The 25,149-nt window shown below is 45.2% G+C and overlaps 2 protein-coding genes across 2 annotated transcripts in view; both read left to right on the forward strand.

Annotated features, from left to right (window-relative positions):
• The first annotated feature begins 2,544 nt into the window (after nucleotides 1-2,544).
• Nucleotides 2,545-13,134, forward strand: LOC144107962 (astacin-like metalloprotease toxin 5). Its single transcript, XM_077641211.1, has 6 exons — nucleotides 2,545-2,742; nucleotides 3,868-3,938; nucleotides 6,532-6,604; nucleotides 9,558-9,672; nucleotides 11,634-11,809; nucleotides 12,821-13,134. Exons 1-6 carry the CDS (start codon nucleotides 2,634-2,636, stop codon nucleotides 13,042-13,044), a joined length of 768 nt encoding a protein of 255 aa, XP_077497337.1. The 5' UTR covers nucleotides 2,545-2,633; the 3' UTR covers nucleotides 13,045-13,134.
• Nucleotides 13,135-18,661: 5,527 nt separating this feature from the next.
• The window catches only part of LOC144106370 (astacin-like metalloprotease toxin 5), a 29,412-nt gene continuing 22,924 nt past the window's right edge, over nucleotides 18,662-25,149 (forward strand). Inside the window, exon 1 of the mRNA XM_077639150.1 lies at nucleotides 18,662-18,995. Within this exon, the coding sequence (XP_077495276.1) occupies nucleotides 18,887-18,995 (109 nt within the window). The 5' untranslated portion in view covers nucleotides 18,662-18,886. The remainder of the gene's footprint in view (nucleotides 18,996-25,149) is intronic.

Below are 25,149 nucleotides of genomic sequence, written 5' to 3' on the forward strand. Positions count from 1 at the left end.
GTGCCGGAAAGACATGAAACGCGAAACTATTTGCAGAACGTACAGGTGCACTAAACCAAGGCCGCCTGCACTTACAGGCCGGAAAATGCTGTCACGCCTCATAGATTGAAAACACGAATCCCACACAAACGTGGCGAAAACCCTGTGAAAACGCTTGATATAGAGTCTTTTGCAATTAATAGTTTGGAGCACGTAATAAATTTTAAAGGCAAAATCAGATGGCATGCGGTTGCCCTGTCAGCAAATGAGAGACCATGAGGGACAAATGTCTGAGCATAGCGCTGAAGATCTGGTACGAGGCCTTTCACTAATGTTCACATTGCTTATAGCCACTCAGATTGACGCCAAAGTATTTGGGGTGCCTACACGTCCATTGCATGCAAGCATATTCAGCAGGTGTCGATCCCCACACTCCAAACGAGAGACCGCAACTCTCAGCACGATTAGCCTGAGCTCCCCACATTGGACCAAAGTCCGCCATTAAACGAATAACCTCGTCAAATGAAAGTATTAGCATAAGCTAATACCTTCAGTTCGTGACCCACAATACGGGAACCATTGAAGGCTGTACTGTTTGTAGCACTTATGCAAAGTTTAGTGTGAACAGGAGCAAGGACAGTGGGCAACCTTGTTTCACATATGACTGAATGAATGCAGACAGGTTGTGAGAGACAGCCATTTACAATCAAGCGCGTGGCATATTTTTTGTAACAAAGGCATATCCCAGAAGAAGAAATTGAACCAATTTTGACGTGATTTAAAAGAAAAAAATGAATGGCACACTCGATCGAACGCCTTTGCCAGGTCAATCTGTAGTAGTACTAGTTGTTAGTGAGTGTCACTGAATACTGCAGCACCATGCGCGCAACATATAGATTAGATTGTATTGCCCATCCCCTCAAGCCACATGTTTGATGAGGTCCAATCAAAGTAGACATTGCAAGCTGTAGCCGATTTGACAGTACTTTAGCGAAAATCGTACAATCAACATTAGAAAGCGTTATCGGTCTGTGGCCATCTGCAAATCGTAGTTTTCCTTATCATCAGTTTTTGATATTATGTCAATGTGGATTTTGGTAAATGACGGTGGCAAAAATCCCACATCAATACTGTTCTCAAAAATTTGGAGGATGATAGGGGATAAAAGAGGTTTACATGTATTGTAAAGTTTCCCTGAGAGGTCGTCAGGTCCCGGTGTTTTCAATAGTGGCAATCGGTCAATTGCGTCTTCCAATTCACCCAAGGTTAGAGGACCACTTATTGCCGTGCGCTCATCTTCAGAAAGCGGAGTAATCGTAGAAAGCCAGAGCGCAACATGAACATCAACAACCTGGCTTGCAGTGGCAGCAAAAAGAAACGCGTGGTGATTTGTAAACTCATTAACTATTGGATCTGTGCTTGTGACCAGGACACCACAACAGTTGAGCTCAGAGGCTCGCTTGGAAGCCACGTGGCGATGCTCATCAAGCAAAGCCTGTCTAGTTGGTTCCTTGAAGCGCAAAAGCATATACGATTGCTGCGAGGCCGTACACAGGCCGTCCGAAAGCGCTTCGCATCGAACTATTGAATGTGACACTTAACAGTAGCAATTTCCTTTGTGTACAAGCCTCGAGTCTCGCATTCAAGTCAGTTCAAATTATAAAGGCTCTGAAGCAACTATGCTATTGCTGCAGCCGATCATGCCTCGTGCTAAACTGCAACCCACTCTCACGCTGTGCATTGCATACCGTCATATTCATCAACCTCCATCTGCGAAGCGAGCAGATCAGATAAGCTTAACGTAGATCAGAGCTTGAGTTCAATCTGGTCGCCAGACGTACGTGTCGACGACCCGGAAATGCAACACCACGAGACACACAGGCTAAACACATGCTTTCGCCCGTCTACTTGGTTTACCTACGTTAAAATCCTACTATTTTTTTTAACTTCCACGATGTGTTAACTGTGATATCAACCTATTTGCTTTTACTCGATGTAGTTATTTTGCGTGCGTCATATGGCTACTTATTTGTTAGCCTTAGCATGGCTGTGTCACTTTGTAATTGAATACACGCCCTGCGGATTTGTGCAAGAGAAGGGAAGGCTGCTTGTCAAGCACTTTATTCACTATTTGCCTTCCTCCTCTTAAGCAACCACACTCTGGCTGTCTGTAATAAACTTTGAACTTGGCCTCTTTGTACGGGGTTCTAAAAGACAAGTAATAAATTTAGGTTTCAAGTGTAACAGCAGTACAATGACATCCGTCTTGCGCAACTAACTCTTCCATGAGGACAATAACTATCGTTTCTTTGCAAACAAGCCATGATTCGTCCGACAGATAAAGCGTCCGGTTGCAGATAGACAGCCGGAAGGTCAAAGTATGTTTCACCACGAAAACAATGGAAGAGTGCCCGCTTTTCTAAGTATGGGACTGTCCGGTAAGCGCCATTACAATTGTATCTAGTGTTTTCATTGGCTGAGCGGGGAATGTGCTTTATGTAAACCACTCATTTTGTTTGCAGTTGATATGTCACAGACAGGTGGTGATATAATGCAGCAGTCGATGCAGCCCCGGTTAGAACGGCACCGACCTCAACACCCATTTGTCGATACAGCGGTATTGAACTCAACAAGGAGTGGAACGGACCACCGACATGAGATTTCCAGCTGGGCCAAGCCTTCTGTCACTATGTCTAGCGTCAGCGTTATGGGAAGCTACGACCATGGCCTTACCGTTGCAGCCAGCTCTCTGGCCAAACCCTGGTAACATCACCTGCGTTGCTGCGTTGTCGAGCGTTTCTTGCGTTTTTTGGTGCCGGAAAGATATATTGAGAAGAATTGTTCCGAAACTCACGTTTCATGATACTAGGGCGCAGAATTCATAAGCATCACCTCATGGAGCGTGGTCCGTAGCTGCTCAATAATTTTCTTATAATTCGCGGATATCAGCATTACTGAGTGGCGACGCCGATAGTTCTGATCCTGATGTTCTTCCTCAAATCACATTAGTTCTAATGTTGCTATAAAACTTGTATGAATTGGTACGTGGAGCGCATTAATTAACAAAGATTGGGGGGGGGGGGGGATGCCAAGGTAGCAGATGTAGGGCCGTCCTTTTAACTCACTTTACGATACTTTTTTTCTCGCTCTTTGTTGAACGCCTCTTAAGCTCGTTCCAGTATCGGTCGTGCAACAAAGCACCGCTTCCACAATTTTCCGGGATACTGCGGTATAGAGCATGTATGCTGTGCCATCTCGCTACAATGTAGAGGGTGGTCACTCCCGGATGATGTAGTTGTACAAATTCTCTTTTCTGCGTTTGTGCGCATGAAAATCAAAATATTTCTTGTCTCGGAGAGAAATCAGCGCAATGTTCTGGCTAGAAAAGTGAGCTTTTTTTTATTATCCGTGAAGCTGAACTACGAAATATTGCTGCCCTTTATATTACAAAGGACGCACTGTGATCCCCTGATTGGTCGAAAAACAGGGAATAGAGAAATGATCACAAACGTTACCGTACGAATGCAGTTCGTGTGTATCGTAAGTTCCTGGCTCTTTCCTGCATTCATCATGTGAAAAGCATTGGTTAGTTGTAGTTTCTGTAGTTCGCATTTCAATTTTTATGCATCTTCAACACCTTCATCACCTCCAGCGGACAACTACAGCACGCCTTAGCCTTTACAGTTCGTAGGCGACCCGCTTGTAGCTCAGTTTGTACCCAGAAAAGCACTCTTGAATCGCAGAAAACCGAATAACCTGCAGTGCAGCTACCACTTCGAATGCAATGAGTAAGCGACCACGGAAGACTATAAGAATGCGGAAAGGGCCTATTTTTTCACAACACGCGAGCTAGATTTTCTAACCTCTTTTGTGTTTTCTATTACGCAGCAAACCTCGCACCAGATGGCATGGAGTTCTTCGAAGGCGATATGCTCTTTCCGGGAAACCACTCAGAAGACGTGAGCTCCTCCTTTGCAGCTTACTATTACGTTGGTCTAGGGCCACGCTTTCCATGCTGGCTGCAAGCAGAGCATTGGCTATACCTATACTTATTTCAAGCGAAGCAGGCGCTGTAATACGAACAATTCGGCAGCATTCAAATTTCACCCTCGAACAAAATAAACTTCGATGTCAGGCCACTATAGCTACCTTGTCTTGGACATCCACCGTGTAAGAAAAGCCCTTTGATATGCGACATTTGATACCATGGAAGGTCTCGTGCTACTACAACGAGCGACGGGTATAATGAAGAAATAGCGGGCACTTTCGACTTCGTTATAACAAGCGTAAAAATTTAGTTTAGCTTGAAGCTAAACTAACGACTATGAGAGAAATTTACGCCATCGGATATTTCTTCATAATTTTCGCTGCTCTTTATCGCTCTTTTGTTGCTTTAGAGCATCTGTTTTGTAGATGGGGGATACGATGCCATGTTGCCTGCGATGTCATGAGCACAACTGGCGCAAATCTGGTCGTTGAGGAAGCCGAATAGGTAAAGTCTGCGCTGGGCAAGGAGTAAGTTGGTTTGGGTTCAACAAAGAATTCCGTATTTTTTGTGGCGAAATGGGGGTGCGGTGGGGGAAGCAAGGTGCTGTCCACTAGTACACAATCGATATGTTCGTTTACCTTATGCGTGTAGAGTTCTGCGTTGGTCCCCATTACGCCAGGGGATTGACAGATCCCGTTCATTTCTGTCATGCGCTAGGTGCTGAACCAACTCATTTCCCTTGATCCCCTGGCTGTCAGATACCCAGCAAAGGGTGACGCTGACTTGAGATATGCCGTCCAGTGATTCCGTCAAAGTAATGAACAGCTCTAGGTCTATCCGGCGTTTCTGGATGTCAGCGGTACAACGGTAGTGTGGGCGAGGTCATCCTCTTTGACCTCAATTTAATTTGTAGCCGCACTGATTGTCCGTCGTACAAAAACAGTACTGGCGAGGCCGCTCTATCTACAAACCTCGCATTACATTGTACCACCCCCCCCCACCCCCCTATTGCGTGCGCTGTATCGGTATGACAGTAACTGAATGCAGAGTTGTGCACAGCTCTACAAGCACAACGAACACAAGAGAGATGAACGCAGCTTGCTTTCTCCACCACACCCACATTTCACGGCACAACGATGCCGAATTCCACGCAGAACTGAAACAAACGAACTCCTTACCCCGGACAGACTTTGCTTATTCGTCTTCCGCAGCTAGCCAGTCCAGAATGCGAAGCTCTGACGCGCTTCCTCCGGCGCATCGTTCTAATTGGGTCATTCTGAACAAAATATGCGAACCCAGTCTACGCCTCCAATCAAATACGCAGCCGCCGCGGTGGCTGAGTGGTTACGGCGCTCGGCTGCCGGCCCGAAAGACGCCGGTTCGATCCCGACCGCGGCGGTCGAATTTCGATGGAGGCGAAATTCGAGAGGCCCGTTTACTGTGCGTCGTCAGTGCACGTTAAAGAACCCCAGGTGGTCGAAATTTCCGGGGGCCTTCACTACGACGTCTCTCATAACCTGAGTCGCTTTGGGACGTTAAAGCCCCATAAACCAACCAATCAAATACGCGGGGCTCTTTCGCAAAGCACCGGATTTGCCTCAGAACGGGTGTCACAGCTGTTAATTTTTCTCCAGCCGTCAAATGCCAAAACCCCTTAGCGACCGCGGCGTGTGTTATCCTAATATTGCTTCTGCGAGACCTTTTATTGGGAATTGGATTCGGCTTATCGTTAGGTCGTTGCTGTGGAGCAAGACTTCTTGTCATCGTCGTCATCCTAATTATGCCAACTGCAAGAGAAAAGCTTCTGCCATATCTCTCCAATTAACGCTCTCCTGTGCCAGCTGCGACCCCTTATCACTGCCAACTTTCTACATATATTGAAAGAGCTTTATTTCTCGACACAATGAAAGGAGACTGGAAATAACGACATAGAGAGCCTGACAAAGGTCCCAACCTCCTCTGCGCAGTTACAGAAGCAGTGATGGTATACTGAAATGCATACACATATAAGGCGCATCTCGAACAGCAGAACACAATTACAGTAACAAAAATGACTTCAATATTTTTTATTTGCTTAATCAAGACAGAAAACAAATATTTCATCCACCCTACTAACTGTCCGCCTTGGCTTAGAACACGTAACTTTCTGCCGCCCCCTGCTACGCTTGCCTTCTTTTGGAATGCACTCCGTTACACTTAGGGACCAACGGTCATCTTGCATTCCCATTACATGTCCTACCCGAGCCCATTTCTTCCTCTTAATTTCGACTATGATCTCATTAACTCGCGTTTGTTCCCTAACACACTCTGCTTATGTTCCTTTCTCTTAACTTTACATCTACCGTTTTTCTTTCCATAGCTCGCTGCACTCTCCTGAATTTAATTTCAGTTCTTTGTGTCCGACTCCATTTAATGTCACTAAAACTTGTTGATGTTAATACCCCTTCTATCCCCAATCCCTCAGTATTCATAGCGGGACGGCAGTAGATACTTTACTGCACAAGCCCACAGAAAACCCTACTCAAGCATTTCTTGGCTCACGGGCCACATGTACGCATGTGCAGCGGGCAGTGGTACCTGGCACCTACCAGCTGTGGCCCCAAGGGATCATCCCTGTCGTCATCCACCCAAATCTTGGTGAGTGAACTCAATCGCGCTGATTTAGGAACACCGAGCAGTGTCTGGCAAGGTAAAGCTCAGGAAGCGGCGGGAACACTGACTAACTTTGTCAGATTAATAGCTGAGCGCGTTGTTTTTTGCATGAACGTGTACAACAGTTATCGATAAACGATAAGTTATATTGCTTTCACCAGTCCGCATTCCACCTCGAAGGTTCACTTTTTAGCAGAGATCTGTCTGAAAAGACAATAAATTTGTCTACACACGAGGCTTACAGCATGATAAAGCCAAATAAACAGCTAAATAGAACTTTATTTTCCATTTGAAAATTGAAGGAAAGCTGTGTGGTTGCATGCAATTTGTTTATACGTGGTCGTGGGCTATATTTATTGTCTCAGTAATGCTCTGTGGGCCATGAGGGCATCTGAAATAAAAAAATTAAGTTGATTGACCTAAATGCTTACCTTAATTTCTGAACTGCATTTCGCGTTTTCAATTAAATACAGATCATTTAGCTTATTCTAGTTACTACCCAATCTGTTGATATGTAATTCTTCCTTATTTTACTCATATTCATGTTGTCTATTGTTTCTTGTGTTCAAGTTATCTTCCGCGGCTTCTCTGCCTGTTTTACACTTGAATTTATACGCTCTGGTGACGCAACAAACTCGTTTTCAAACAAAAAGCTACAAAAATCATTATTGCAAGCATTAAGCTGAAAGAAGTGTACAATGAGCTTCATCACAGTACAGCTGCAAAAAAAAAAGCATTCCGCAACTCTAGTCAGCGAATGAATAACCTTGAAATGCTGCACAGAGCAAGCGAAACCTCTACAATAAACATTGAAATAATGAGTTCAAAGTATGACTCATGGGCTTTTCAGAGCACACAAAAACACAAGAAACTAAATGAACAAGAGTCGAGAGGGGTCCTCAGTCCGGGCTACTCAATGCCTCGACAAGAAGACTTGTCTTTATCTTTGCAAATGCGGTAATTATTGGTCAGGTCTTTCTTGTAGAATTCTCTAAATTCAGTTGTGCGTGCTCAGGAAAGCGTGAATATCTAGACTGCATACTTCAAAAGCTGTTTTTGCATATAGTACTTTTTACTGTGTACACCGCTCCTGTCCTTGTATTTGACGCGGGTTTGGAACTCGAGCTGCTTAATACAGCAGCCTTTTTCTTTTCTCATCGTCCCATGTTCTTGGTTAACATGAAATAAAGATTTTATTTGATTTCATTCGCAGGTTAAATGAGGCCTACCCTACAACGAAGAAAAACGGTGGGGGGGGGGGGGGGTAAGTAGAGTGGAGAGGATTGCAGGAGAGCCACAAGCGGAGAGGAGAACGGGAAAAGAGGATAGAAAGGCGAATTTCATTTTATGGAATTCCTCAAGAAAGAAGGAAGCAAAAAGGAAGAAGGGGGTGAAGGATTGGGGAAGCAAAACATGCTGAGCAGAAGGCGCTGAGCAGAACGAGAAAGTACATAAAAATAAAAGAAAAAAGGACGAAAGAACCAACAAGCACATGGAAGGCAGGTGCCGAGTATATTTGCTTTTTGGTGTTTTCACCCTGCCTTTGGCCAGATGCGAAACGTTGTTAATGGATTCCGTCCGCGATGAAGTTACCTGAGATATTTTCTGAGTTTTCTTTGGAGACATTTACCTCCGTTTATTGCGATGTTTTAGAAGCTTGGATTTTCACTTATAGATTTCAAGCCTGATTGCAAAATAGGAAAGCCTCTCTGTAATTTCAGTCAATTGCAGAATTGAAGCCTGATTGCGAAATTATTAGTCTAAGTTCATCGCACTTAAGTTATTACCATGTTGAATGAATGAATGAATGAATGAATGAATGAATGAATGAATGAATGAATGAATGAATGAATGAATGAATGAATGAATGAATGAATGAATGAATGAAGCCTTTATTGCGAGGGAGGAGTGGCTTTCAGCAGCTGTTGAGTAATTAGGAGAAATGGCGGTGTATGTGCGGAGGCAACTTTTACAGCCTTCACAGCTGCGCGTTGTAATTCAACGTCCTCTCTTACACTACTCGAAGCAGGCCGCTTTCACAACCGTATGCCGCGATGGCATGTTGTGCTGCGGAGATTGATCGTATGTGGTCTGCTAGGGTGGCCCTGTCGTCATATGTTATGTGGTGCATTTTGTTTCTCCCTCGCGAGTAAGATGGGCAAGTCCCTACGAGATGTTGCAAATATTCTCTACAGTGTTCTTCCATCTGTTGTGCATAGGTGTTTTGTGTCTGGCAATATACTATTTGTGAAGTATGTATGGGATGTACGCTGCGTTTTCAATAACTTTGTTTAATAAGGTATCATGTGGCCGAGTGAGCTCCCCATGTTGATTAAAATGTTCCGAAACTGCCTTGAGTAGGTTCTGCTCTATGTCAGCACAGTGTCCATCCGTTTTGGCGCTCATGAATTGTCCTGTTTCGCCTAATCATTGCTTCTGACAGGTGAATTGCAGCCTGCAGATAACATTAGACGACGCGCAGGTAAAGCTAGTTTTTACGTAAAAGATAAGGTCGCTTGCGATGCTGGTAACCGTACTATCGCTTTGTAAATAGCTGCAGGTGTTACATCTGGGTCGAGGGCATGAGCTTACTGTCGGCGAGGGTCTATTATCGCGCCTAGCGTGTAGTAGTGTGTCTCTCAGGATCGTGTGGCAACTGTAAGCCACCCTTGGCGCCTAGGGGGATATTTTGTTCCGACGGCCGTTGGTGGTAAGGAGAGGTTGGCAATCCCACAAGATAATCGTAATTTCAAGACAGCAACTCACGCAATTGCATCCAGTCGACACACAAGAGAGGTTTCCAGAGACTGTTTTCCATAGTTATGACAATGGAGGCTATTATGCAAAAAAAGAAAATACAGCAGAGTTTCTCAAAGTCATGCCTTCCCGACATGCCATCTCCAAACCATGTTAAACACTCACTCGTTTCTTCTTTCAGCGCACGGGATGCCACTAATTAGGCAGGCGGTGGCTTCAATCCAGGCGAAGAGCTGTCTGCGCTTTGTGAGCCGCACAACGCAGCGGGACTACGTCCACATTTTTCCGGGAAGAGGGTAAGCGTGTGCCCCGAGCGCTGTGGGCCCTCAACTCGGCGTCATGCACTGCCACGCACTCACCGCGCGGCTTGGACGCCGACTCAGCTCTAATTGTCAAGACGTGGGGCAGGGCGTTACTGTGCAACTAGACCCCAATGTATAACTGGTAACAGGTCCATGCAAAACGGTGCACACTTACGTTGCTTGTGCATTTGCGAGTGCAAGACATACACTGTGTTGTGCCCTGGACCGCCTCGATCCTCGCCCATTAACAGAGCAAAAGATCCTCGGTCCGTGGCCACAGCAGTCGACTGCCCTCAAGGCATACAAGGCACTCTTTGCCTACTTGAGAGCGACTGGATTGAGTGACAGATTGTGACAGAGTTGTGCGTGTGTGTGTTATGCCTTTTTTCCCTTCTCTCTTCCTCCTTTTAGTTCCCTAATCTCTCTTCCCCAGTGCAGGGTAGCCAACCGGAACCCCTTTCTGGTTAACATCCCTGCCTTTCCCTCCTCCTCTTTATCTATCTATCTATTTACGTTGCTTGCTCTAAATGTGAGCGTGGGAGTCCCATAGCGACCCTGGAACTGTCCTGCTCCGAACAACATTTTATTCTGTCAAAATCTAACGATGGTGGATGCCAGTGTTGTCCCACTGCTGAAAAAGAGGAAGACAGGAGAGAGAAAGTGGGGTGACGTCATACCATTGGTATCTCAAAAAAGTCTTCAAAATGCTTGACATTCGGACAGCTTGCAGGAGCTGCACCTGAATGGAAACTGCGGGAATGGCATCAATGGGATTCTCAAACACCACTCGCCAAGGAGCGGTTTGCGTTCGGTGTTGAAGGTAGCGAGCTCATGAGTTTCCAACAACCAGATTTTTTTAGAAGCAACATTATCGGTAATCGAAAATTACCATTCACCCCTTTGCACCTTCCCTTCTTTTTTCGGGACTCCTAGAACGATCCAAAATTAGGACCCCCAGTGTAATCGTGTGGCTTATATTTTTAAGACAATTTTATTTGCCTGGCTTTGTTTTGACGTCATTTGATACTGTTATTGCTCGCAGTAGTTCTTGCGTTACATTCATGTGACGCTTGAAGGTGTCTAACAAATAACATATTCGATGCATATACGCGTAAACACGCTACACGACGAATGCGCGACATTATATAAGGAGTGGGCGAGGCACTTTGTGATGTTCAAAAACTGTTGTATAGTTTTTTAAGGGTCACAAAAGGAATATTTCACACTTGTATTTCGCCCAGCGTGCACTGACACAGGACAAAATAACGACTTAATGACGCAGCAAAGGCGCAACAACGCAAACACATCCTTTAACCTCCTTTTCCAAAAATATTCTTTGTTAATCGATATTGAGGATTATTGAACACTACCACTTCAGCTGGAAGTGAAGGACTGGGAGCGCGATACGAGACGTTGTCATTTGCATTACCTTTTACTCCGCATCTTTGGCGAGCCATACAGAAAAAAAGGACATTTATAACAAATGTGCCATGTGTTGGGCGAGTAAATGAAAATCGTATAAAAGAGGTTCCTTATTCATCGCATGCGGTCGGGATGTTTGCACGTTCCAGTGAACACCGAAAAAAAAACTTCCCGTTTCCTTGCCACTTGCCAACCGCTCCCGTTTTCCTCTTTTATTTGCCATGGCGAGCGAAATTCGTCTCGCCTTTTTCAAGTTTTCAGTGAACAGCGTACAATCTATACACTGTCTATGAACATTTTTGGATGGGGCACCCTTGGTTAGTTGCACATACGAGAAACACCATGCGGAACCGAAACAGAAGACAAGCGTCCTTCGTCGAATTAGTCATGTCCCAGTTTGAGATTACTTTACTGAATGTTTGTGCGCATTCTCCTTTGTGCCGCCTGTTGGAGTGATGATGTTGAAAAAAATCAAAGCTGCTTTAGTCGCGCAACATAGATTAGAAGCATGCTTGCTTGCAATTCGCGTGCAGGTGCTACTCGGCCGTCGGTCGGCAAGGTAGCCAGCAGCAGCTGTCCCTGGGCACCGGCTGCCTGAACAAAGGCACCGTGGTACACGAGCTCCTACACGCGGCGGGCTTCTTCCACGAGCACTCGCGCTCCGACCGGGACCAGTACATTGTCGTCTTCAGGCAGAACGTCGTACCAGGTATGTAGTACCTGCGCCTGCAGCAAGGCATGGGGACGACCGTTAGAATCGAGCGGTTTTTCTTAAAGAAGTTGCACATGCTTTACATCAGTTTGCTGCCTCTTGTTGTCGCAAGAAAATAAAAGCCATCATTCGCCATAGTACAGAGCTTGAAGAGGTTCTGAACTGTGTGCATAGAGTTGTAAGTTGTTGCATGCCATTCTTATTGCGAACAGGTCTGTACATAACATCATTCACTGTTATCTTCCTCTCTCTTCTCTTTGTCCTTTATATCATCGCATCATTGTCTACACTGCAGAAAGGTAACTCGAGCACTGTTCTGATTAACCTCGCTGTTGGAGGATAATCAGGGCATTGTTCCGTTTAGCGTTTCTCGGCGCACGTGTACTTTAGCGCGGAGTAGTAATGCAGTTGTACGGAAATGCAACTACTCACAGACGGCATGTATCACTCCTCCTTGGAAATTGCATTTAGACTGAGTTGTTTTGGTGCAAGTGCTACTGTCATTTGTCAATAATGGCGGTGACAACGCGAACAAAGTGAGATGAGAAAAACGTGGGCGTCGTGATAACTAAAAAATAAAATGCAGTAAACAATGGTATAATCTTTTTGTTATTTATTCGAGATGTTTGCCATTAGGCATAATGAGAAAGGGAAAGGGGATATGGAAGAAAGTGAGAAGAAGGAGTGTAGACAAGCCTCGCTTTTAAAAAGTGGCAAAAGTTCTCAAAACGTCGTGCAACAAAGCTACAATTCATGAACAAACCTAAGTAGTACAAGGTGACGCAGCACGCCTTTAAAGCAAATCTTAGCAGGCGATCTGCTTCAGGAAAAATAACATGTTCGACAAGCAACTTGTTTCTTTAAACTGATAGTAGCAATGAGTAGTCAGGCTGAAAAAAAAAAACAGGTGATCTGAAATGGAAAATTCTCAGGTCCTGCCAGTTCTAGCGTACATGTTAGCAGGAAGCCCCGAAGGTCACTCCTGGAGGCCATGTCATTTGGGCGCAGAGTACGCCTTCAACTTCGAGAAGATGCAGCCGTGGCAGCACCGCCTGCTGACCCCGTTCGACAAAGACTCGATCATGCTGTACGGCTCGTACGCGGGCAGCAGAGCTCCGGGACTGTACACCATGCTGGCCAGGGACGGCAGCCGCCTGAGGGAAGTCCCGGACAAACCAGGCCTCAGCGACAGCGACGCCCGCCGCATCCGCATCCTCTACCAGTGTCCATGATGATGGTCCTCAGCTGGGACATAGCGAATTCTACGCTAGTTGCTCTTTTGAATAAGAAAAATTAAATGCTGATGGCGATTACTAACAGTATTCGCTTTTGTAGCGCGTGAAGTTTTTCTAGCTGAAGAGCGTGACGTCTAATCCCTGCCTGCGTGTTAAGAGGCCGCACTTCGTCGGAATTATTTTTGGCTTTGTCTAGCCCCTTTCTTATGTGCAGGAACTGTATGTGACATCCGGACTGGAGAAGCCTGCAGGACATTTCTTTATCTGGAGTCGGCATGAAAGCCCGGGCTCGATGGCGTATAAAAATCACAGCAATAAATCCGAAAAACGCTTTACGAAGTAATGTTCCCGAGCTCTACTGAAAAAGGAGTTTAGGTATTAACGTGTATCGATTGAAAAATATATTCTTTTTTAAGTGAAGAACAATACTTATTGCGGAAACGCCAGTAGCAGGCTTCCTTTGGGGCATCCTCTCCGGAATAAAATTCTGATTGCAAACGAGGCTATATAATGTGGCCGAATCCGTTTCCTACGAGGTCAGTTTCGTAATTGCCGTTCACGACGAGGACGAAGTCAAGACATTTTTACGTACCATCACTTTCCTCTTTTCCGCCCTCATTCCTGCCGCCTTCCGCGAAGAGAGGAGTGCAATTCCAGGGACATTCCCCCCCCCCCCCCCCCAGCCTACATCTCCACTTTACTTTCAATAAACGCATCTTTCTCACTTTCCTTCTTTCCTGCTGCTTTCACGTTCTGTCTTTTTCTGCGCCGTAGTCCTCTTCCAGTGTTGCTTTTTCGAGTGCGGTACACGCTTACCACGGCATCTTCTACTTCATGCAGTGTTGTGGGCGACACGGCTAGTCCAGCTATATAGAACCTGAAAAAAGTAACTTGGCTGCATGAGCATGCCTGTAGCATGAAATATCGGTACATTTCTCTCACATTGGCAGCGTTTGTTGGAGGCAGGCAATGCCCCCTAACGTTAGCTTTCGCGTTCGTATCTAACGAGGAAGATCAGCGGCTAAATTTTCATTCGGTTTTAATTTCGTTTTGCCGTAGACGAAAAAAAATGAACCGAAAAAAGGCTCTGGGACACTGGCAGGACCATTTGCGGCAAATGTCAATAAAACTGCTCTTGAAGTTATGTAGTCTACTTGCGAAATGAGTTTCCAATGGTTACACATTATTTTCGGCTGAGAAGCCCGCTTCAATAAGGGAGCCTATAACATCATCAAAATATAGGCATAAATTTGCAACCGTAATTTCTTCCGCTCGCACAGTTTTCCTCAGGCCTAAGAAGAATCCGAAGCGGCTTTCGGTCAGCAATTTTCTCAGTTTAAAAATGTTGCTCAGAGTACTGTCATGCAGCCTAACCGTCATAATAAATTCAGTTTAATATCATTATCAGATTGTCTCAGATTAAAACATCTCGCAATCCGCGAGCCGATCGCTCTATTAAGTGGTCTGTTTTCATACTGTCTTCTTTTGAGAACGTTAGCACCCCAATTAGGTTGCATTGTATCATGCAACGGGATAACATGAGTTGAAAGTTCGCCACTACGCTTGCTATGAAAACCTTAGGCGTAAGGCAAACCATACTGGTATGACTGAATTATTCAAGAAGGGTACCTTCGGAGCCCTCAGTAGTGACGCACGGAACATGTCTCTACTAACAGCAAACTCATCCAGAAGAAGGAGGGATGAAGAGAGAACGAAATCTTACTGAAAATAAAAAGGTCAGAAAGTAAGTTACAGGTCAGAGAAAAAACAAAATAAATAGTAATTTAGCTATTAGCTAAATTTACGTTCTTAGATTCTCTAATCAAGGCACCGCATAAAGTATCTCTGCATTTAAAGTAGCTCCGCATTAAAGGGCAGCTCTGGGATTATTTCAAGGTTAGGATATTCAAGTGAAAATTATCTTACAGGTTTTCTGTCATTTCTAATTACTTCCACCAAGTTTCGTAGCCGTGCGACCGGCTATTCCGGCGCAAATAAATCTTAAAGTTAGCGGTTCCCATGGCCTAAGTTAGATTACTTCTACGGGCAACACTGAATTTTCAACGCCCCAAGCACTCCCCGACGTTAATACGCTCTCCCTGCTTGAGTAACAAAGTTCTGAGGCATGTATTAGGACACCTCAGGTATTTTACGAAAAGTTGATTGCTTTCAGTCGCTACTTCAGGCAATCCACACGCGTGCCAGCGTTTTTATACTAATGTTTCTGACGTCATCGCTGGCTCACATAAAATATAGTACCTGGCGACGTATGGAGTTTCGGATTCAGTTTCCTGTTCTTTCCTTTTGTAAAATTGTTCAACTTTGTATTTTGAAAAACGGCCGTGTGGTGTAACTATCAACTATAAAAGTTGCGGTTTATGAGTTGGTACGCTTGGAAGGTGAATAAAAATGCCGTACCTGGGAAAGTTTTAACACCGCATGGCAGTGTTGAAACATGAAGTGTGGCAAGATACTACAGAACGTTCTCGTTCAAAATTTAAAAAAAATTATGTATGCGTAGAAATCGTGTTCGCGCTATGTATTTCCACGAAATAAAATATTCACTTACTCCGTTCGCACGAAGGCCAACATAGCAGATTATGAAGTAACACGGACAATTGAGCGAGTTGGTACATCATTTTAAAACTTTCGAAAGAGCTGCTACGGGGGACACCAAGATAATGAAAACGAAGGACAAGCGCTACTATCAACTGAAGTTTATTGGAAAAAACACACAAGGTTAAATAGCTCACACAAGGCAGCCAGCAGCGGATGCGCCTACCCTCAGAATGACAAAACGAATCACCGTGTTGAATTAAGATACCGAATTTCACAATCATGGATGACAACAGATGGTGTACTGACGCACATGTCGGAGTTTTTGTGAATATGAAATGCCTCAGATAATTCCCTTGTTAGCTGACTGGAATGCCTATACAGAATTTTTGTACTATTTAGCAGAGGTACACATACATTTTTTTCCAACGGGTTAGAATTGTTAAGTTCGCAGTCTCTGTAATGCGGGGCCAAATTAGAGGAAGGAGCCCCATTTAAAGACGAATTATGTTGGCGTAGCCGTCTGTTTACACATTTACCACTTTGGCCTATATAACTCTTTCCGTGAAATTCGGTATCTTAGTTCAATACAGTGATTCGTTTTGTCATTCTGGGGGTAGGCGCATGCGCTGCTGGCTGCCTTTTGTGAGCTATTTAACCTTGTGTGTTTTTTCCAATAAACTTCAGACTATGAAATGATTCCTGGCATGCTACCGGTGATCGCAAATGTTAAGGAAGTCATCTTTCGTAACCACAGTGGTTTACTGATTTGAAAGTGTCAATAATGATTGCATTTCGGAATGTTTGCAGACTGCTTTCAGTGCTGTTAGACTGAAATGTAACATCAGAACACTGAACGCTCTACAACAGCGTTGCAAATGTTGTAGAGATAGCTTTGTATGAATTCCTATCAAAAATTAATTGTAGGCCCTGAATCATCCAGAATATCATTCACGAAGGATGCTAAAAAAACTCACACGGCTGTTATCAGTATGTATAACTAGGTTCAACGACAACTACTTCCGGGGGTTAACACAGCAGCACAGTTAAACGGCCAAATATTTGAAATTGATCGTTTCACTCAGGACCTTTGTAGTACCGGTCTTTGCCAATATATTTGCATTATTAGGTCGATAACCTGTGCTTATTAATATCTGTCTTCTTCCCTGGTACAGTGCGCATGACTCCTCTATGCTACCATCCGTGACCTCACTGTGTAAGGACAACACAGCATGAGGTGGTTCCATGACGCGTTTTTTGTGGCATCATGCGGTGGCGTCATGCGTTACGTGACTGCATGCGGACCAATCAGAGTGGCGCCGTAATAACGCTGACTCCAAAGAACCATGGCACGTGCCCTTAAAAGGCAGCTGCGTAACTTTTTAAAGATTCCACGATATACGAAGATTCAGATTTATATGGGTTTAGATAGCTGCATACTAACTTTTTTTTTTCGCCAACAATTCAAATGATGAAGTGATCACCGAAGAAACATTAAACTTCTCCTCAACACAAAAGAGGTGTGTGGAGGAGCTCGGCGACGCGTCGTCACAGAGAGCTCTCGAATTTCAGCTGCCTTCGCCCACAACTGACCGTGTGTCGCCGGATGCGACCAAACAACGCTCCGGAAGCATTGCATTCGATGGGGCTGGTTTTCTTCCTTCAAATAAACTGTTCCTGAGCTGTAAATCTACCGGCACTGCACCCCCCCCCCCCCCCCCCGCGCGCCCCTCCCCGGCGTTGGGCACTGTGGAGAAGCTTGAACGTCCCGCTGGTCTTACCGGCGGTTACGTCACCATTTCAAATGCTATCCTAAGGGACTTCGCATGATTTACCTACAATTTCCACTGGTAAAACTTCTTATTGAGTTTCCCTTGTGCTTCTTAAGTTACCCTTGAACAGCTTCAGCTGTAAAAGTGGGAAAAGGAAATGAAATGCCCCTCGCATGATATGCAGTGAAAAGTTCTTACTTTCAAATGGCAAAAATGGCCAAAAGGTCAGTTCTTCAAAAATCATATTTATCGGACGTATGACTCCGTATTGATTCCTCGTATGACTCCGCAAAATCTATCCTACTTCAGTTTAAGCTAGCGGCATATATTTTATGTTTAACTGCGATAACTGGGCCTATTTTACCAACTGCAAATAAGTAAAGCATTTTCTTTGAGCCAGTTGGTGCATTTCTGATTTCTAAGGAGATAAATGTTTGCGCAAAGAGCGCCAAATGTTTGCGTGCCTTGTATCTTCATCTACGTGTCGCGTTAGCGTTATAGTAATGAAGAACTATTTCATACAGCAGAAGGAAAACATTGAACAGATACTCGAAGGAAATGAAACTACATTTTACTATGGCAAGCCAGTTTCATTTTTTTTTCTAGTCTGCGTTCCAGGGAAACTTGAGCAATGCCTGGTAAGAAATCGCGATACTCGTCATGTTCGGTGCAGGCACCTGTAGCATGAATACATGTCTAAGCCTGTGCTCCATGCAAGGAAAGAAACAGTCTCCTTATAAAGGAAGCTCATTACAGGTAATATCATAAAATCTGGGTTTTATATTTTTTCTTGGGAGGAGAAATAGTGCCGAAACTCGATGTCTCCGCGTGCAGGCTCGTTTAAACTATATACCAGCAGAAACTCATGCCCGCCAGAGCGTTGTTGCAGTAACAGCAGCATTAAAAAACTGCCAAAAGTTCCGTGGGCAAGAACAGGAAGAGGCCCATAACAAGTATTTTTGGAATGCGAGTATTTTTGACCAGAAAATTTTCCGCACCTCTTGTCCTGCCAACCACAAAAAACAAACTCTTCGCGCGCGCGTCACCTTTATCTCACTTCATAGTAAAAAGGAAGCCTAAGGTCAACGTTCACGACACTTCATACAATTGCAGCAACACAGCATATCCCTGCCCTTGCGATACCGATTCGTGACGACAAGTCCTGGGTTTCCGCCCACATTGATAAGCTTATCTCTCGCAGCACACGTCATCGGCGCCCATTGTAATATGGCCCCCTCCACAAAATCCTGACGGCGGAACAGGTAGTTTCACTCGCAAGATAAAAATACACCTGGTCGTGTAGACACACTGCACCGAAGTCCATCGCAAGTGAGATGGGGCGCGTGTAGCAGACACATCTGGGGAAGTATACGTGGACTCGCTGGCCTCGGCGAACTCGCATCTATCTAATCGCGGTGCTCGAAGTTCATCTTGCGGCGAACTCCACAGGATATCTGACGCCGACGGACGACTCATTGTGTAGCTACAGCGCTGGCCGTGTGTTTGGAAGCATGCGTTCCGGATCGTCTCTGCGGTTTCTGGTATTGTTGCTGTCATCCTCTTTATGGACGGCGTTGACAGCACCTGTGACTCAGCGAGTCGTGCAGTGGCCGCATCCAGGTATGAGCATGCATCTCACATACTAAGGACCAGCGCTCTTTGATTGTATCTGTTGTGAATTTCGTTCCAAAACCCGGCTACTTCTCGGACCACCTGGTGGAGATAAACAAAGTGCAGCACCTTCTATGGGTCTTGCACACACCTAGTGGTAGCGCTCTGAGCCCGTGTTTTGTGCAATTAAGCAGTTTGTTTCAATGCCGCATTTGGCACGACAATCTGCTAAACTCCAAATAGCGGCCCATTCAGAGCACCACATTTTGATTCGTGGATTCCGTAGCGAGTTTCGCAAGCGTTATAGACAAGGCGCTCTGAGCATGCGTAGGGTTGGATACACCTATATACACCCTTCTGCTCCGACATGGCACGCATGACTACCACTGACTAGCTGGCGCATCATCTTTCCAGGGTGACAAACACAGGGTCCCCTCGAGGCCTAGTGCTCAGTTATTGAGTCACTATACTTCATGCACGGCGGCTATTCGAACCATACTCCCAGCAGTGCCTTCCACAAAATCTCTTCTGCAAGGCAACATGCAATGCAAGAAGATCGGGGGTTTCTTTTCACTCTGTTTCGGAAGTGCATTGGGGCGCAACTACTTGCGGCCATATCCATCGGATGACGGCGGGCGCTCGCATTCTCATTGTCACTACTGCGAATTGAAAGCTAGCTAGGTGCTCTTGACATTTAGATAAATTAGCGCCCTTTGTTATGGACCTAAGTGCTTTTCATCTGGCTACGTTGAATGCTTCATTTTTGCATAACCTGATATTGAGACGATGTCATGTTGATCATCCGCAGCTGCTTCTTTTTTTCATGCGTCGTTCAAAGGCATTTGGTTAATTCAAGATTACAGAAGTTGTCGTTAGCAATGGCTCGCGGATAAGGAATTTTCTCGCTACTCCTGGCACGAAAGGTATAAAATGTTTTTCTTTGACAGTAGAGCTGCTGTTTGCCAATTTCAGCAAAATGTTGACATTTCTAGAATAATAATAGCGTCGAACGCTAATCTGCGGTAATGCAGCTGCGGTGGCTCAGTGGTTATGGCACTCGGCTGCTGACCCGAAAGACGCGGGGTCGATCCCAGCAGCGGTGGTCGCCTTTCGATGGAGGCGAAATTCTAGAGGCCCGTGTACTGTGCGATGTCAGTGCGCGTTAAAGAACCCCAGGTGGTCGAAATTATCCGGAGCCTTCTGTTACTGCGGTCCTCATAGCCTGAGTCGATTTGTAATGTTAAACACCATAAAACCAATCATTTTCGGTAATCAAAAGCACTGGAAAAGGAGAAAAAATTCGCTTGACGGAGTAATTAGCTTATATACTATGGTAGTAAGTAAGCGCTTTTCATATTGCTAATGAATGCAAGCTCCAGGTTTGGTAAACATATGCACGTGTCGAAGCTCATGCAAAAGCAAGACGATAAACAAGCCCCTCGAAGGGGAGGTGAGAGGTTTGATTCCGAGTCCCACCGAGCACCCGCCGGTTTTCCAATAAGTACAAGTTTCCTCGGGACTGAGCTTGGCTAGGTGAATAGAAAGGAGGTCGTTGACTTCTGCCCTCTACCCCCATGTGTAGAGAGAAACACCCTCTACCATGGTCCTCTTTGGCTGAGCTGCCCTTCCGCGATTAAAATTCATCAGCTTATCAGAAGTGAAAAAAAATTAACCAAAGTAAAAAGGGATATTAAAACAAAGGAAAGATTTCATGAGCAATATTTTGCAGGCAATGACATGTTGTAGCCAAATTAAGAAAAAAAATTGGTGGTAGTTTAGCTTTGTTTAAGCCTGGAGTGACCCGATAGCTACAGCTGGCCGAGTGGAACTTGGTCACGTGACCAACCGTGTGATCAGCCATGGGGCCGCGCCGCCGGACACTGCTCCGCACCACGTTACCAACCACGTGACAGCGTGGCGGCGCCGCCACCGCTACGCACCGCCACACTGAAGGCTCGAAATGCTACCGTAATGTAGCTATCACTACAAAAGAGCGTTAAGATCAGTGATACCTTTCTTCAACAATATCACTGCCATGCACAACGTATGACTAAATAGGGATTTCAGACTGGGTTCTTTGGAACGTTTCGGTTTTTTTTTTTTTTAGCGATAGCTACATTACGCTAGCACTTCGAGCCTTCAACGTGGCGGCGCCGCCAACCTGTGACTGCGCCGCCACGCTGTCACGTGGTTGTTCACGTGGTGCGGAGCAGTTTCCGGCGGCGCGGCGCCGTGGCTGATCACGTGGTTCGACACGTGGTTGATCACGTGACCAATTGCCACTCGGCCAGCTGTAGCTATCGCGTCCCTCCAGGTTTAACCAGAGCTAAACCACCGGCAATTTTTTAAAGTCCTTTTTTTTTGGAGGGGGGGGGGGAGGATTACTAGAACACCAATCTTCATCTTTCATTTAAGTACATTATTTTGCGACTAATAATACTGCAATTGCTTAAAGCAGAAAGTTTCATATATGGCCAATTGTTAAAGCTCACCTGAAACGGGTGTTCGTGGTTAGTTATGAAATGCTTGCATTATGTAGAGTACACGCCACCGAGCGTCCATGCCGCGTACGAGGCCTCAAACTTTAGCTTAATGTTTACAGTGTACTTTTATAAATTCCCGATTCGCAGCTCGTGCCGACCAGCGATGCCGGCCTTTCGCGCGAAACCTGGCATGCGACGTCATGTTGTGCAAGTGACGTCAGCAGCCAGTGGTTATCACTGGCTCGCGCGCCGAGTCTTTCAGACGTCACGCAGCTGCCATGGACGCCGCCACTCCGGCGGGTCCGGAGGCTCCTCCTCCCCGCGCGGGGAATCCCCGTGCAAGTCGGCCGACAGCTGAGGCAGCGGTAGAGCCGAGTAGGCGGGGCCAGCGAAGGAGCGCCGGCGTTTCGGCTTGCGAAAAGTGACGAGAGGAGAGGAAAAGGCGCGAAGTTCACATTTTTACTGCATATAACTCAACTTCCACACCGCGCATTTAAAAAAAATCTTGCTGGGGGATTTCTGCAAAGCGGTGTACTAAGCATGCCGCAACTTAAATGCGAGCCCCTTTCAGAGGCCCTTTAATAACTAAATTTTGGCACTTTGGGCCGGGGGAGGAGGGTAGATAGAATCTGTGTGTCTATGAGCTCTTTCTGCAACCATTCCAGGCTGGAAGAGACAGAAGTCAAGAAACATTGGTTTCCAGAGCGCCTTTTATGTGGTTTCTAGCCGTGTTGTTGCTTTAATAATGCGCTACCACGGCAACAGCTAAATAATTTCAAAATGAAAGTAATACATTTCATTCCTAGTGGCAAGATTCAAATATTGTTGTGTCTATGCGCATAATCCTCAGGTGCTCGCCTCGTCGAGCTGTACTGTTTCCCGTCTTCACGCCGAATACTGCGCGCTTAACCCAAATCGTCATGATGCGGCTATGTCCTTCAGGACGAATGCCCCTCGCATTTCGCTCCCATTAGCACTTCCTTCCTAACTGTTAGGGGAACGGCAGGTACACCTCACGGGTGTCGCTAGCGGGCTACATCGCTCTCTGCGCAATCATTAGAGAGATTTGGAACAGGGTGACCTATCGCTTTGGCGGTTAGGGGAATAGCGGAGGCCAGTGCGCATGCGTAGAATCTAAACATCCCCTGTGTCCTTAAGGGAGCTGGCGACCCCCTAGATAGGGTCTGACAATATGACGGCGTCCCTCGAAGCGGGGGCCGTTCGCCTCAGCAGCAATTCGTCTTTCCCGTTTTACTGCATGTGACGTTCGCAGGCAACTGAATGGTGCACGAAGCTTTTAATTTGTCTCGAGCTGGGCACAACACAGAATTTTAGCGATAAAACACCACAAATTTTAAGACTGCTTCTGGACTGGGACAGCTGCTAGGCTCTGTCAGTACACTTTGTTCGGTTGCTATGGATATACATAAGAAAGCGGGGAGGTTCAAACATGTTTATAATTCTCACTTATTACTAGAGGTTTGGGGTAATATGTTGTTTTTGCACATTATTGATTACGCAGCTTTATTTATACTGTCAAAAAAGAAAAAGTTTAAACAAAATTATATCTGCTAGATTTATAGCTCTGTGCCTCACTTTAAAGCCAGAATAGCTTTGCGAGCTCTTACGCTATGCAGATGCGGTCGACGCGGCCGGCCCCCTATGCTGAGGCTCTCGTGAGCGCACAGCGCAAGACCACCATATGCCGCGAGAATATGGGGAAGCTAAGTTTGGATCCCCTATTCTAAATCTCTATCATCTCATGCGAGCTAGCGCTAGTTTTGCTGTATTACCAGTTGTTTAATCGGCAATCAATATTTTCACTGTACGAAAGCTTAAAACCAATAAAGAATAAAAGCTGTGGAACATGCGTGAATGCGAGTAACTAACTGGGAGCACGAATAAGTGGCAGAGAAAAGATGATTTGGCCGTTTCTATAGAAAAGCTAACAACCGTGCATTGAATCTTTTTTTTTTATTGCAGCACAATGAAAAGGAGCCAGGGTAAAGGCTCCTTAGTGCAGCTTGGGCCCTTGTTCATAACTTTCTTAACTACATCAGCAGCATTTGCCTAAGCCGAAAATACACTAACAAAATCAAAATGTAGAGGTAAGAAAAATAGAAAAAAATATGAAAGTAACAATAACATATTAGTGTTGTCAACGAATCAGAAAATAACATGCTAACATGCTAGGCTTGGTAAGTACACTTTGTTCAATTGCTATGGATATACATAAGAAAGAGGGCAGGTTCAAACATGTTTTTAATGTTTACTTATAACAGACTTTACAAACTACAGGGTTGACGTAATGCGTTATTTTTGCGCATTATTGATTACGCAGTCTTATTTACACTATGATAAAGAAAGTTTAAACAAGATTATATTTGCGAGTGCTTGGTAAGTACACTTTGTTCGGTTGCTATGGATATACATAAGAAAGAGGGCAGGTTCAAACATGTTTATACGTCACTCAAAAACGTAAAAACACTTTTCCTCCTAAAGTTAAAAAAAAAACATTGGCAAATACTAAATGCGGATAATTGGGAAATAAACAGTTCAGACATGTTTGAAAGACTAATATTATTGATATGAACGCTCCGTTATTACGGTTATTGTTAAACGCGGACAATGACCTCGCTGCAGTTTATCGGTCGCGATCTAAACAGGACAAAACACTTGGCGTCTTCGTGCGTTTCGCGCGGCAGTCGTCAAATAAGCTTGCCTACAAAGCCATGCCAAGCTCAGAGATGTGAAGTCGGGTGTACTTCTTCAGAGAAACCTGACCAAAAAGACGCGCACACGTCTCCAGGAAGCAAGGTAGTGGCCACACTAAAATAATATCAGTTTCGTTTAGCACTGTTTGGGCAAGGTTCTGTTTAGATGCAATGAGGATGAACATGCAGTCCTCATCAAGTCATCAAGAAAGCTACCCGGAATCGTTAAGACTTCTCATGACTTCAACAAGACATTCCGCCCGTCTTCGAATGACGTATAGCACTTGATGAGCTAAAAGAAAATTTGTGATCTCAATATTGTGTACTTTGCATATGGCAAACTTTTTTCTTAACTTCGCATTCTTTCTTGATTCCTTGGATAAGGCGAATAGCACCTTGGTTTTATGAGCGCAGATAGCAGCATATGATCTTGACACCTGTTTGGTATCTTTTCGAGGTTGTGGGTTAAACGCACGGCATTAGCTCAACTCCTTAATTTCTTACTTGTTCAATCCTGCGTCGATTTTCTATGAAAGCATCGCGCATTTATTTCTCACTGTGGTCTGCAGCTATTCTGGACAGCCGCTTTCATGCGGGTATCTAATTTGCACTTGAAGCTCCAATTACTACATTGTGTTTACGGTAGACCGCAGTGTGGAGTAGGTTTGAAATAATGCAGTAATAATTAATTAGTATAACCCAAACACGGCCTTACGGCTACAAATGAAACTACATAGATTTCCCACAAACTTCCCGTTGAACATAAATTGCTCCAGGATGCGGGTCTCAAACTCCGGCCCGGCCAGCGACGGGGGGAAGGTGCATCACCACAATGCCCAAGAATTTGCGATGAAAAAGACAATTTTTTTTTGCACGAAAAGTCCCAAAAATGCATTGCGAAAACAGGACCACCGGCACCAGTCGCCCCCTCCAATAGACACCCGAATATCCGCCCCTAGAGCCAAC

Source organism: Amblyomma americanum, chromosome 10 (assembly GCF_052857255.1).
Source record: "Amblyomma americanum isolate KBUSLIRL-KWMA chromosome 10, ASM5285725v1, whole genome shotgun sequence".
Lineage (NCBI taxonomy): Eukaryota > Metazoa > Arthropoda > Arachnida > Ixodida > Ixodidae > Amblyomma > Amblyomma americanum.